Here is a 14,865-nt window from a genome sequence, read left to right as displayed (position 1 = left end):
TGGCATCAGGCTCTTTCACAAATCCCCATCAATGAATTAACTCTGAAATATGAAATTCTGGGATTTCTAAGAAGGACCAAACTCAAACACAATTTTCAACTCCTCCGAATGTCAACACATTTATTAGGCCCCAACTGTCTCCACACGGGAACTTACCTTTTCTAACGCGCTTCACAGGCGTCCCTGCGCCAGCCCTTTTGAAATGCTGCATTTTGTCGCTTGTGGCTATTTGTTCTGGCGACACGACATGGCGGGCTTCATAGCTCAATCCTGCTCTATGAAGATGCCCTCGGACGTGATTTGACAGCCCAACACCTGTTTCAAAAGTGGCTGGGCAGTAAGGACATGACTTCTTCTCAAGGGACAGATCAGTCCAGTGAAAAACGGAGCCATGCTTTGACAAAGGTGTTTCTGCATTTTCCAAAGGCTGAGGGTCATGTATCTCACGCAAAAAGCTGTCAGTGCCACCATCTTCATAATACTCAAAATAAAAGCCCTCGTCCTGATTGTAACTGAGGGCAGCACTGTCCTCAGGACCTTGGCTTTCCATCTTGCTTTTAAATAGAGGCAGTAAGTTTACATGTTCTGGACTAAGACCACTGTAGGTTTCTTCTTCCACGGCCTGTGTAGTGTAGTCACCTAGCTCAACATTATCCCAGGAACTGTCATCTTCTGTCTCGTAACTGTCTTTTTTTTCAGCAGAATTAAGCTTTTGCAAAACAACAACAGTCATTTTATGCAGAAAGTCAGGATAGCTATCCAAGTCTTCTCCACCAGAACTTTCCTTCCTGGAACCCTTAACTACTCTTTTGACAGCCACACGCCTGTGATCTGGTCTTTTGGTATCTGGGCAATGAGGGTCTGAAATAAAATTATTATGAGAATTATTTGATGATGAAAACAGATGTAAAGAGTTTAATGAACTAACCTCTTTTTTGAAAGGAAGTGGGTATGATTCACCTGATTTTTTGATCATCCTGTAGTTTTCATACTTGTTTCTATATAAATAACTGTTTGCCTTGGCATTAGACTTTTCTTTTGCTACTTGGTGGAGATACTTTGGCTTTTGGTCAGTGCTGCTTTTAACCGTAACATCCTTGTGGGGAGAGCTGTTTGGATTGCACGCGTTTGCACCAGACTGGGCAATACTTTTCCGGGCTTTTTGTATTCTGTGTGGCCGCTTATGAAATTTTGAAAAATGACTTGATTGTGAGCTTGATGCAAATGTCCGTTTGACGTCTTGTTTTAAAGCAGAGTTCTTTGGAAACGTGGCTGACTGTTGTCTTACTAATGGCTTAGTGCAATTGAGATCTACAGACTCCTCAAGGACGTCATTTTTTCTTTTGTCAAGTCCAGGAGGATTACCAAATGAGTCAACACATGACGGGGAATGCAAATACTCCATGTGCTTTTTCAGAATACTTCTGGCTGAAGTAGTAAAGGGGCACATTTTACACAGGTACGTAGCTGGTTTTCTGGATGAACCTGTAACAGAGTCTTTGATCAAAGTCTTTTTCTGTGTTTTCCTCTGAGTTGCATCTGAACTGACGACAGGACATTTCACTGCGGCTCCGTGGGCGATGCCCCGATGGCACTCCAGTTCGTTCTCCGTGACAGCCATGAAATTACACTCCTCACAGCAATAGTACCTTTTGTCCTTCTCATGGGTCTTAGCATGCTGCACGAACGTCTTGGGGCAATTGGTACCAAACACACACTGAGGGCACTGCAATCGTGCGCTTCGTCCTTCATCTTGAAGTTCTTTCAATTCCCGGATTTCTTCCATCAGCTTCTGTCTCCTCTCCTGATGAATGATCATATGCTTCAGCAGTGAATTGCGGTCCCGAAACGTCCGTCCACATTCTCTACAAGCATACGGTCTTGGGACGTTGAGGTGGCGGAAGTGACTGTTGCCGTCTAGATGGTACATCATATGCCTGTGGAGGTGCTTTTTCTCCCTGAAGTTCACATTGCACTTTGTGCAGGGGTAGAAGGATGGCTCCTCAGCACTGAAGGTGGCAGGTGACTCACAATCACGCGCTTCACATTTCTTTTTCAAGGTATCTGATATAAAAGTGCGAGTGTGAACAGGCGAACTATCTTCTCCACATTTATCTGAGTTATAAACTAGATGCTGGAAAGTGTCCACAGACTCCAGGTCATCAGCAGATTCGGACTTCACTTTTGATAAAGCGTATTTCTGTGCGTCTGTTGCTTGGACCTCCTCCTTTTGCCCTACAAAGTCAACCTGTGGCATCTTTGACTTACTGGGTACACGATTTGCATCACTGAAACAGTCCTCTGTGTAGCGAGTGATTCTGCTGACGTCCATTTTCCGCTTTCTCTTCTTCTCTACACCTGCCACTTTAGGATGGACCGGGGCTTTATCCACCGCTTCTTCATTCGTCATAAGAAACTGAATAAACTCTTTCTGGGGATCCCAGTTTGTATCATTTTCTGGCCTAAATCCATCTGTACCTGAGGAAATCCCTGCCAATGCACCGGCACAATCACCTTTGGCCAATGCACCCTCACTACCCTCCCCCACCTCTACTTGGTTTAGTAAAGTGCTCTCTGACTTCACACTATTCCCTACTGAACTCGGAACATCACAGCCAACTAAAGCAGAGGTAGGTAGTTTTTTAATGGAATGGGCTGTATTCTTAGTATGTGCTACATCTGATAACAAAAACACAACTTGGTGCTGACTTGGTTTTTGTGGTGCAGACAGCTGAAGATCAGCTGCCACCTTCAAAGCTGAACAAGATTCTGTTGCTGGCTGATCCACAGGCTGCCCAGTGGTTAAAGAGACACTACCGTCATTCATACTGGAAGTCTTTGTTACAGAGGAGTGTGAAACTGGTCCATTACTTGCTCCGGTAGGCAAGGTCAAGTTTTCACTAGAGGCAGCAGGAGCGCCGGCAGGAATAAACAAAGCAGACTGGCCTCCACTTAAGGCTTTTTCTGATTTATCCTCCGGCGATTCTTCAGACAGAGTCAATGAGTTGTTTCTCTGAAATGATGCCTGACAGTCTTTTGGTTTATGAACTCCACTGTCTTTCTCTGAGATAAAACTGCTGTCATCTTGGAGTTCTTCTTTAGCACCATGAATATCGGTGTTTATCTTCAAATCATCCATATTGTTGGCAAGATCATTTAACACATTTAGTCTAGAAAATGGAAAACAAAAATTTAGATTTGCATGGAAGACAAGCTAGTGGCATGAATGGAGAGCTGGACGTGCACATTCTCATTGGCTTTTCTTTATATTGAAGACACTGATAATTTTCTAGGAATCAAAAGCATTTCAAAGAAAATGGAACCACTTTAAAAACTTTTCAAAGCAAATGTTGCTGTTCGAGCTCTCTAGGAATTCTGTGTTCCGCACACAGATCACCTCGGGAAATGCAGCATGCACTCACACAGCATCAACGAATGCATTACACACTGAAACAGTTTTAAAAATCATGCATAACTTTATAATAAAAACAATTCTCTGGCTTGAACAGACTCACTAAGGACAGTTTCTCTACACAATAGAACTGGAGTTATCAACTATTGTAAAGAACTGTCTTGTCACCTGGCAAGGCATTCCTGGAGCAAAGTAACAATTATTACACTTTAATAACTTTATTTAAGTCAAATATATTATTTGCAATCAATATAAATGGCTTACCTATGTATAAAATAATAATTTTTACTTCTAAAAAACTTAAAACTGTTTTGCTGTAAAGAAAGTGTTCTGTCAAAATTCTACCAACTAGAAAACTGCTTTATTCATAAGATTCTAGTCATTCTTTATTCAAGTTATCATTAATTATAAGTTACTAATGTTAAAATTAATCAAGTTTTATGCTAAAATTTCATTCAGTGAGATCTCAAATTAGAGACATTCCCTAAAAGCAAAGCAGTTACAGCATTTATAATCTGACAAAGTGCAGAGACCTAAAGCTTTGTTACAATGACTCGTCATAAATACTTAGTTATTTCATTCATAATGCGGACTGACATGGCAGAGTTGTTCTAAGAATGAACAGAGTCTGAAGAGGAGGTGGCTGTGAGACGATCACATGCGGCCATCTACTGCCCACGTCACAGGGCTCTGAGGAGTGGACACAGTGGACGGCAAGGACACAACCTGGCCACCAACATGTTTCACAGAACCACGTGGCAAAGGTGCAAGGCGGAGTCTGTTAAATAAAGGACTAAGTGTTGAGTAAGTAGAAATGCAACTGTAAAATCAAAACTGAAACAAAAATGGCTTTTTCCTAGGAAACCTAGACATACAATTTCAATACAAGTCCTACCACGGCAGCAGCCGGGACGCGGGCGCTACCTCTCACTCAGCGCCCGCTATGTGCCCGGCACAGCTGCAGTTCTGACACACAGTAAACAAGACAGACTTCGTTTTGATTTGCAGATAAAAATAAATCCTTCACAATATCTTTGCGGTATTTAAAACTGGACAGTGAACAATACTATTTTAAGTCAGCAGGGCTCTAAAATTCAATCAGAAACTAAGATATTTTACATAACTTTCAGTTGGAGTGTAAATTTCATGCTTTATAGAACATTAACTCTAGCACAAGAATAAAAATCTGTAATAACTGTCTCATTTCATAACTTACAAAACATTATTCTTTCGACAAAATACTTAATACATCAAAGATTACAAACAAATATCATAAAAGATCTCTTTGGCATTATTTATACCAACAATCATTATTCCTTCTCTCACACATTTTAGAATTCTGCTTTGAAACTGGCAAACTTCCACAGTAATAAAAATAGACTTCCAATAAGATCATATTCAATGATATCACCCCAAAACGGTGCTAATGCAGCACCCAGCGGGAGGCCGCAGCACAACAACACGTGCGGGAGGCGGGCGTGGGGCTGGTGTCCTCGTGCCGAGATCAGGACGGAAGGAAAAGCCTCACTATTAAATCTGCGGAGAGTGACAGTTCTTAACCAGCCTGGAAGACACTCTGTGTTTCTATTTGGTGTAACCACAGAAGTAGACAAATATATGCTCAGTCAGTCTGAAGCCTGTATTAGCTTCTCTCAACAGGAAGCAGCGTCGCTAACGAAGTGGTGGATTCAGTGTTAATGAGTGGTACAGCCTTCCCCGTTCCGTGCCCACCCATCTGCTGTGGTGTTAGAGGTGACGGATGGAGCAGCCGCTTTCCATTTAAAGCAGCCTCACTGGTGCCCTGCACAGCAGGGGAACAAACCACGAGGATGTCATGTCCTGTCGGAGGCTTAATAAGAGCCTCTAACTTCATATTTGGAAGATACCAAACCAAAGATGTATGAAAAGTACATGTGTAAAACATAACTGGTCCACACAACATAGCTAGTTAAAAAAAAAAGAGAGAGAACTGAATTACACTGCTAAAACCTTTACCAGTCAGTGTTTCCTTATGTACGCACAGTGAAATGTGGCAAACAGTTGTGTTTACGAACAACTAACATTTGCCTAGTTGATCCTCACACTCTATTCTGACTATAAAATGCTCAAGTATTGTACATGACTTCCAGGGCATAGCGAGCAACACTGCATCATTCCTCAGTCCCATGGGTCATCTGCAGGAGTGACGTCAGAAGTACTGGACTATAAACCATGCCTGCACTTTTCCAGACAGTTCTCCAGCCCTCTATATGGACACATGCAGCTGCGCCGCCGCCGCAGTTTGTCACTGGAACACGGAAGAAACCGATCTGGAGATAAGCCATACTTATTCAATTTAAGGAAGTTAATCAGTGCTAGAGACGGCTCAGTGGGTAAGAGCACCGATTGCTCTTCCAGAGGACCTGAGTTCAAGTCCCAGAACCCACAGAGCAGCTTATACCTGTCAGTGTCCAGTTCTAGGGGATCCAACACCCTCACACAGAGAAACATGCAAACAAAAACCAATTCATTAAAAAGTCATATATATAATTATATAACTATACATAATATATTATAGTATATATTATAATATAAGATATATGTAATATATAATACATTAAAAATAAAGGAAGCTAACATTTAAAACATACTATAATGGTATAATATTTAAAAGATTTCAATGTATAAGAAAACTTGAATTTGATTAAATCAAAGTACACCTTAAGATTCTTTAAAATAATGTTTAGATCGCACTATTAAAATCCTTCTATAATCATAGAATCACAGACTCTTCCTCTTAACTGAACTTAAGCGTGTTCTTTAAACAATTCATCCACTCTTCTTCCAGCTGCAAATGGGGATTAGAATCTCCATGAAGCGCGTTTCAGCGTCTAGAGCGCATAATGAGCTCTGCAGCTGTACCCGCCTCCAGTTACACTGCGAGCACCAGCAGTGCAGAGGTCAGAGCTGTCTTCAGGATGACAGATCATCACTTATGTGCCTCCAGCTAGGCTTATTGTCTCAGAAATCTCAAACATCAGTATTTTTGCAAACTATCAGCACTTGCTATAACACCCTCGCTACACTCCATCTTGAGGTTACTCCAGAAGAAACGAGGTGATAATTGCATATTAACATAATTATTCTGTAATCCCTCTGAGCAAGCTTCCTAGGTCACTCAGTGATTCAGATTAGATACAACCTTCCTGTCATCAGATCTATGCTGTCCACTTTCTGTTCATGAATAATTCTTTTTAGATAAAAATTAGCTTAATTTCATTCTCTTATGTACATTATTAATTGTATTTATTGCAAGTAGGTTAACATTCTGTGGTTACTTTTTACATAATGCCAACCTTTGTCATATAGCATAATTTCACATAAAATGTAGTATAATTCTGTCCTCATTCTAAGTTAGTTCATTAGTAATTGTACTACACGGCTATAAATAAATTATAATGCTGCCCACTAGCTGAGCTCCAGCCAGGCTTTCTCAAACCCTATGTTCATTTATATTAGCCCTCGAATACATGACAACTTCAGCCAGCAATCTATGAGACTGGGTCCAGAAGAGAAGACCATTCACAAACTGTCATCTTAACTACAAAAAAAATTCCAATTAACTATATTTAAATCACTATAGTAGTTAAGTCTATTACAAACCTAATTCTCACCCAGATTCTACTAAAGACAAAGTATAATACATATATTACAAAGTATATCACAGAGACAAAGTGTATTACATATCACCCAGGTAGTATCTTAACGTGAGTGTCACACTGAATGGAAATACTATAAAAAGTGAATAACACTTATACAAACAGAGGTTAACTCTAACCACAGTGCTATATAACAACAAAGAGGCAAGTTAATATGTTTAGCCTCACAACCCACCCGGTTTATAATCTACACTACCTGCCAAAAACACCGAAGAACAGAACCCAAGGTTGAAGATCAGGAAGACAATTTCTAAGGTCCTCTCTTACATGTACAACACAATTTAATTTAATTTAATTACATTACTAAAGTGCAACACTATTTGGAAATAGAATGAAAATTTAACTACTGGACTCCAAACACTCTAATTTCACAGTTACTTGGAATAATCTTTTAAGAATCACTTGTAACATGTTGACACAATGACCCTGGGTTCTAGGTGACTAACACATTGAAACTACAGAGCTAGCACGAAACCTTTCAAGAATCCTAAGGCCAAATGGCAAAGACACAAAGATAACTACAAAAATATGATTGGGTACAGGCATGAAACTAAAGCAAATCATGTAAAAAGGTAAATTTGTAGTCTTTGTTTTCTGTTAGTAACAGCCCAAGGCCCAATTTAGAGCATGTTTCTCTGTGTGTGTGCTGTGTTGCACATGGCACAGATGTGCAGGTCAAAGATGGCGTACAAGAGTTATTTCTCTCTTCCCACCATGTGGGCTTGGGGGAAGGAACTCAGATCTTCAAGCTGATAGCAGACACCTTAACTCTGAGCCGTATCACCAGCTCTCTTTTCCTCATCTAAGAACTAAGTAAGACTCATCAGGATTATATGTTGGTATCTGAGGAAATGTGCATCTGGTTCTGCAAATGTGACAAGACCCAGTTAGAAAGCTCACAGGCCCCAGGCCCCTGAACTCACTGTTATTATTCTGCTAAACAGACATAGTATCAGGCTGTCCTCTAAAATTTATCTCTGTACTCAGAGATTAGAGCAGCTCTCCAAGTAGATGGGGCTGACAGAGAAGCTTGCAACTGCTCAGAGTGTGAGAATCAGCGTCTGTGAGCTCAGCCACAGACAGAACACCCACATCATCACCACCACTTAACGTCGCCACGAGTCAGGGAGAGAGGACCACTGCACTCATGCACTGCCTGCACGAGACCTGTACAGAGACAAGCGAGTCAGCACTTACGCTGATGAGTCTTGACAGATGGCGGCTTCTGTGAGAAGAGTCAATTCTCTTTAAATAGGTGGGCCCTGGCAGGTGGATCATGGTAAATGGATGACCTCACACTCTTAAACCAGATTCAGTGGGGGTGGATCTAGGAGTTATGAGGAGGAGGAGAGTATTATGATCAAAATACCTCTCTGGCAGAAATGTTCTCATCTCAGCTGGTCTTCAATTCATACAAAACTGCAAAGTAGCAGGGCGGTGGTGGTGCACACCTTTAATCCCAGCACTCAAGAGGCAGAGGCAGGCAGATCTCTGTGAGTTTGAGGCCAGTCTGGTCTACAAGAGCTAGTTCCAGGACAGGCACCAAAAACTACAGAAAAACCCTGTCTCGAAAGTCCAAAAAAAAAAAAAAAACTGCAAAGTACCCTGAATAGTAAAACTAGTAGAAAAAGACATGTGAGGTGCTTCCTGATTTCAACCTACTATAAAATTATAGTAGCAAGTGGCAGAAAGGCCGATGGGATGTATTTCAGAGTCCACCAATCAATCAATCATCTACGACAAGCCAACTGTCAACACGGTATAAAGATTACTCCACAGGGAAAGAACTGTCTTTTGAACCAGGTCAGAAACCAGAAATTAAAACAAAAACAATCAACAATCTGAAAACCCAGTACTCGAAGGTAGAGGCAGGTGGATCTCTATGAGTCCAAGGCCAGCCTGGTATACACAGTGAGCTTTAGGCCAACAGGGCTGTACAGTAAGACCCTATCTCTAAAAACAAACAAACAAACAAACAAAAAGCCAAAAAAAAAAAAAAAGCTCAATGTTTAAAGGTTCCAGAAGACGGCATGAAATATGGATTCTTTGGCATCAAAATCATGGGGACGACAACAATATGGACTTTATCAAAATAAAAGATCTGTGCAGGGCACCCACCTGCAGTCCCACACTCACGAGGCAGAGGCAGGCCTGAGATCTCTGAATTTGAGGCTAGCTTGGTCTACAGAGTGAGTTCCAAAACAGCCAAGGCCAGGGAGAAGAGCCCTGTCTTGAAAATAAATGGATGAATGACTGAATGGCCTGTATATCAAACAGTGTTATCTAAATGTTTTAAATAAATATTAAATATTCAATCATGATATAGAAACAGGTCAACAAGAAAGATAACCAACGACCTGGTCAAACTGTCTTTAAAGAAGATCTACAAATAGGCAAACCTCAATGGAAAAATGTTTCACTTTATGGTCATTAACGAAATAAAAATCAAAGCCTCAAAAAGATAATTCTTCATACCCATAAGATCCTTAGCTTTCACGACGCACTAGCAACAGCCAGCACAGACTCAAACACTGATGATAAGAAAGTGAAGCGCCCATCTGCAGTTCTGAAAGGACTAAACAGACCCGTGCGATCCAGTTCAACACCTAGATAATACATTCAGCAAAAATGAAAACTTACCTCCAAAGAGATTATGTTTTTTTAATGTTGGCAACCGAACCCGGAGCTTAATACATATTAGGCAAATACTATATGCTGAACTAGATAACATCCCCAGCCTCTTGTCTTTACTCAGTGAGAAAAGGGACCCACAGAGTTGCATGGGCTGGCCCCCAGCTCACTTGGCAGTCCAGAAGTCCTTTAACTTACAATCCTCTTGTTCTAGCTTCCAAAGTAGCTAGTATGACGAGTTGTACCACCAGACCTGGCTCCCAGAGCAACTTCTATTGAAACATTTACAGATGGGTTTTCCACGGGCCGGCGAGTGATACACAGAGATGTGCCGTGTCCAGACAATGGAAGGTTCCTCAACCTCAGAGAGAAACAAATGCAAACTACAATCTGGATCCATATGCCAATGAAAAGTACCGAATCACAAAAGGTCATTAACTCTGACTTTATAAAATATTCAGAAAAGGCAAATTTATCCTGAGACAGAGTAAATATAGCACGTAATGAAGGAAGAGAAGACAAGTATACATTTTACGGATACTATAAGCTAATGGCTGCCCCACTGTGAAGGCACCACACAAAGAATCATACACTAAAAATGGTTAAATATATGTTTGTGAATTTCATTTCAATTTTTAAAGAAAAGAGCAATCATAAAATATGATTTATCTGTCAATACCAATGAAGAAGAAATTTTTACTTCCTAAATCTCTCCAAAATCACCTAGCAAACAGCAAGCCACATAATGGGTTCTTTGTAATGTCAAATTAACAAGGTGACCCAGGGGTCCCCAAAATGCATGGTCTTTCTCACTGACACAGCAAAAACTATTTTCAGTTGGGTTTTGCCTCTCTTTCTGGCTAGAAAGTTCTCAACAGAAACAACAGGACAAAGGACTAATATCCTAGTTAAAATAAATGCTAGGAACAGTCAGACAAGGGGATAGAGCTTAGAGGCAAGTGTCTGCCTGGTGTGCACAGGACCCTAGGGTCCAGCCTCCAGCACAAAGAGAAGAAAAAGAAACCTGGAATTGGGACAGGAGAGAAGAGGAATGGAAGAACTTCTCCGCGCTACACTAAGGGGTGTTCCTCCAAACAGAAAGACTTGCAGGCAGAGAACTGAATACACAGGACTACATTTTAAACAGGGATTTGAAACCGTTAGATATGTGGGTGGCTTGAGTGTATCCCCTCAGCTCTTGTGTCAGAAACTCGATTTCTCACACAAAAGCATTGGGAGGTGGGCAAGAAGAGAGAGGATTAAGCATGAGGACCAGATGCATGATGGCATCAACACCACGTTATCCTGGGAGTGGGTGGATTCTAAGGCAGAGGTCAGGGCACTGTTTTCCCTTTCCCCATGTGAGCGTCAGTCACACCATAAGAAAGGCGCTCAACAGAAGAAAGCAACCTAAGTTCTGGCATTCCTAGTCTCTGTTGCCAAATAGATCTCTGTTTATCAGCTAACCTGGGATTCTGAGAGAGAGAGAGAGAGAGAGAGAGAGAGAGAGAGAGAGAGAGAGAGAGAGAGATCGAGATCCTAATATTTCCTTGATGACTAAACATATCAAGTTAAAACAGGACCACAATGCAAATGCTGAGTAAGGAAGGAGGAATAGAAATGCTAGGAAAGTCTTTTAGATCCTTGTGTTTTCTAAAAACATTAAAGTAATTTAATTAAATAAAACCTTACAGAGAAGAATGTACTTGTAATCCTCAAGGGTAAGTTTCAAAAGTGTGCTCTGAGTTCCACTGGGGATCGCAAGGCTCTGTAGAGTCCTCAAATTAAAGCAGTTTTCATACTAACGCCTTCCTCGCCTCTCCCACTCTCACTCTCTCCTGAGTGTCTAAGGGAATTTCACAAAGGCTGTACGACTTGTGATAACCCAACACAGTAAAATAAAAAGCAGGTATAAGAATACATAAAGCTTCAATTAAGACATTTAAAAGATTTTTCAAAATGTAAAATAATGCTACTCTTTTTACTAAATTACAATCTAGAAAGTATATTTTATAAAACTGCGCCATTTATGCTAATATGTTTCAAAATACTATCTTAAAAGAAAGAAGAATGTGGTTTCTGCTCACATTCTAATACAACAGCCATCAGTTTCAACCACGCGGGGACACCTTGGCTGTCGCACTGGGTGAGCACAAGAAGCCAGGCTAGAAAGCAGAGCGAAGACCGCCCGGACTCCACTGAGGTTAAGGCCTATGTTTCACAATGAGAGCAGACCATGGCTCTGTTTGTAGGAAATGTACGAGCAGTTCAATCTAGAAGTAAGCTTAGGAAAGGGGCAGAAGACTGACAAAGAAAAGGGAAGATTAATTGCAACTAAAGCAGAAGCAAAGGGACTGGAGGAACGGCTCAACAGTTCCACGCACACAGGGCTCCTAATGAGCCTGAGTTTAGTTCCCAGTACCCACACAGGACAGCTCACAACTGTCTATTAACTAACTCCAACTCCAAGGGATCCAATCACCTCTTCTGACTTCCCTGGGTACTTGTACAGTATACACATGCACACACACATACACACAATTTTTTTAAATACACACACAATAGGAAGGTTTCATAAAAAGAGAATAGCTAATTGAGCAAGTAATCCACTCAGGCAGGGTGCCCAGTCAGGAGACAAGACCTCCAGGAGAACCAGAATTAAAGAGGTCAGCAGACCAAGCAGTGGCTGGGAAACAGGAACCACTACAGGCAGCTGGAGAGGGCACACTTGGAAACAATTCTGGTGTTAGCTTCTAACTCCAGCCGAAACACACCAGCAAAACTTAGTCCCAAAGTCCTGTAGTAAAAGACAAACCAGTATACTAACTCCAGGTGAAGCTGCTACACCTGACAAATCCACAGACCTCCCCCACACACTGTTGATGAAAGGAATCCAGGGATAGGAGAGTGTGTGACTCTACGCCCAGGAACGCTGTGCACCAGACATAAAGAGCTGTCTTCTCTCAAGTACTCTGAAAGAAAGGCCTAGGGACTGGGAGAGGAACAAACACAGGGTGCTCCGGGCTGTGGTGTCCTGTCCTGTGGCCTGTGTGTGCTGAACAATACACAACAACACTTTCTTATAGCTATCTATGTCTTTGTTGGGAGTAAAAGTATGTCTGGAAATACAATTCACTTCTCACACTTCAACTACACTTTGTCTAAATACAGAAAATAAAAGATTTTAGAGATCATTACTGGAGCCTTTAATATTCTGTAAGACTTCATCAAGAATATTTAGTTCTCTTTGTTTTCTAAATATGCTTAACCTAAAAAATAAGTGTTTCTTAGCTTCATAAAAAAAATAAAATGCTCACTTTAAAAAATATTACTAATAAAAAACTGAAATATTTTGTAATATAAAAATTACTAAGGCTGAAGGATAAATAGTATCTAAACTAATGGAGGTTTCTTGCAAAAAAAAAAAAAACCCTGCATACTTCCCTACCCACTTAGATTTTTTATGGAATTTTAGTAAAACCCTATTCTAGAATGCCAGTAATTATCATATTTAAAAACAAGAACCAAAACAACATCAAGTTTCTCATCATAAGCAGTTTCTTCCCTGAATGTAATCATGTGTAACCATGTACAGCTAACATCACAATCTAAATTCATTTGTAAGCCATGTAGTGCCACCAAGTGGCAACAATTATTTTTTTCTAAAATACCTCAAGTAATTGAAAGATAGATTGCAATATTTTATCAAAATGGGGGAATCAATCTTATAATTCTAGTCTAAGTTTAGAAATCAAGCAGCATCTTCTGTTTCTGAAAAGGTGTGCGCACCTTCTGAGAGCTATAAAGTTACAGCTTGTCTCTCAGCTCCAGCGTCTGCTCTCCTCCCCTAGGCCTGGATGACCCAGCTCACTGAGCCCCTCTCATTCCAGGGTCTCCTTGGTCTGGAATCCTCTACTCTCCTCTCTTCGGCTCTCACTCATACAAATCTAGCTACTGTTATCCTTAACTCGTGGAGTCCCTCAGATCAGCTCAGGCCTGGCTGCCCTCCGAGCCGTCTTTGTCACATGTCCATGTACAACAGTGTCTCTCAGAACGGTCTTCGTCCCACTCATGGCTACTGACCTAACTTCGCTATAAAATCCAAGAAAAGACTTCCCTCAGGAGGACACAAGACAGCCTGCTGTATTCACTGCACTTTGAGCCATCAAATGATACGTTAGACAGCATAATGGACACAGGAAATGAAGTAGGCTAAGTATAAATAAGCAGTAACGGCCTATGATCGATCAGGAACTAAAGTTTTCTTTGCTAATGTCAGATATGCTGAGTGTTTCTAAGAACCCTCTAGCTCCCAGTGTGCACACAAGCTCCAGCTTATCTGACAGTAAGGAAAACAGGATAGAACAGTGCACACAGTACACTCCACACCATGTACAGGAGAGGACAGTGCACACAGTACACTCCACACCATGTACAGGAGAGGACAGTGCACACAGTACACTCCATACACACAAAACACTCCATACAATGTACAAAGTCAGGACTTTACCCTGACATGTCCTAACCAGACTTTATCAACATGTGATTTACCAAATTCATAAAACTATACGAAATGAGCTTTACATGTACTCAAAACTTTGAAGGCTATGTAATATAATTTAAAACACTATAAAATAAAGACAAAAGACTATGTTGAGCAAAAAAAGCAATTTACTCTAAGCTCCTAAATTAAAACTATATTAACGGTCTAATTTCTCTTCAGACAAGAATGCTCTCTAGTGTAATTCAGTTGCGGTTGAGTTGTTTAATGTAAGTTATGAGAAACAAGTGGACTTTAGACAATGGTTCTAATATTAACCATTACTATTTCTTGAGAAATAATTTAAATCTTTGTAGTATTCATGTTCTATCGATAGCCTTATAAAATAATCTTATGACTGTCTCCAGTTCAAATTTTATAATCTTGACAAATAGTGTGTTTTTCTCTTACATCAGCATCATAAGAATTGAAGAGGCTCAGGATGAATGTGTCGGCTAGGGAGGTAGCTCAGTGACCAGAGGACATACTAAGCATCCTCAAAACCCTGAGCCCAATCCCACACCAACGCCTCCAAAAATTATCACAGATGGTATAAAGTGAGGTCATACTAGGACTGCCTCAAA

At 40.8% G+C, this 14,865-nt stretch overlaps 1 protein-coding gene across 28 annotated transcripts in view; it reads right to left on the bottom strand.

Annotated features, from left to right (window-relative positions):
• The window catches only part of Znf644 (zinc finger protein 644), a 65,977-nt gene that overhangs the window by 15,219 nt on the left and 35,893 nt on the right, over positions 1-14,865 (bottom strand). For 15 of the 28 annotated variants that reach the window (XM_075943924.1, XM_075943925.1, XM_075943906.1 and 12 more), the window contains one exon: positions 157-3,170. The exons of 4 other annotated variants lie outside the window; for them this stretch is intronic. In XM_075943924.1, the coding sequence (XP_075800039.1) occupies positions 157-3,170 (3,014 nt within the window). Of the gene's footprint in view, positions 1-156; positions 3,171-8,307; positions 8,438-9,939; positions 10,103-14,865 lie in introns of all 28 variants that reach the window. 9 more of the 28 variants (XM_075943926.1, XM_075943927.1, XM_075943928.1 and 6 more) reach the window with 2 other exon arrangements.

Source organism: Microtus pennsylvanicus, chromosome 12 (genome assembly GCF_037038515.1).
Source record: "Microtus pennsylvanicus isolate mMicPen1 chromosome 12, mMicPen1.hap1, whole genome shotgun sequence".
In the NCBI taxonomy this organism is placed as follows: Eukaryota; Metazoa; Chordata; class Mammalia; order Rodentia; family Cricetidae; genus Microtus; species Microtus pennsylvanicus.
The sequence above is the reverse complement of the archived record's forward strand: the minus strand, read 5'-3'. Positions and strand labels throughout refer to the sequence as shown.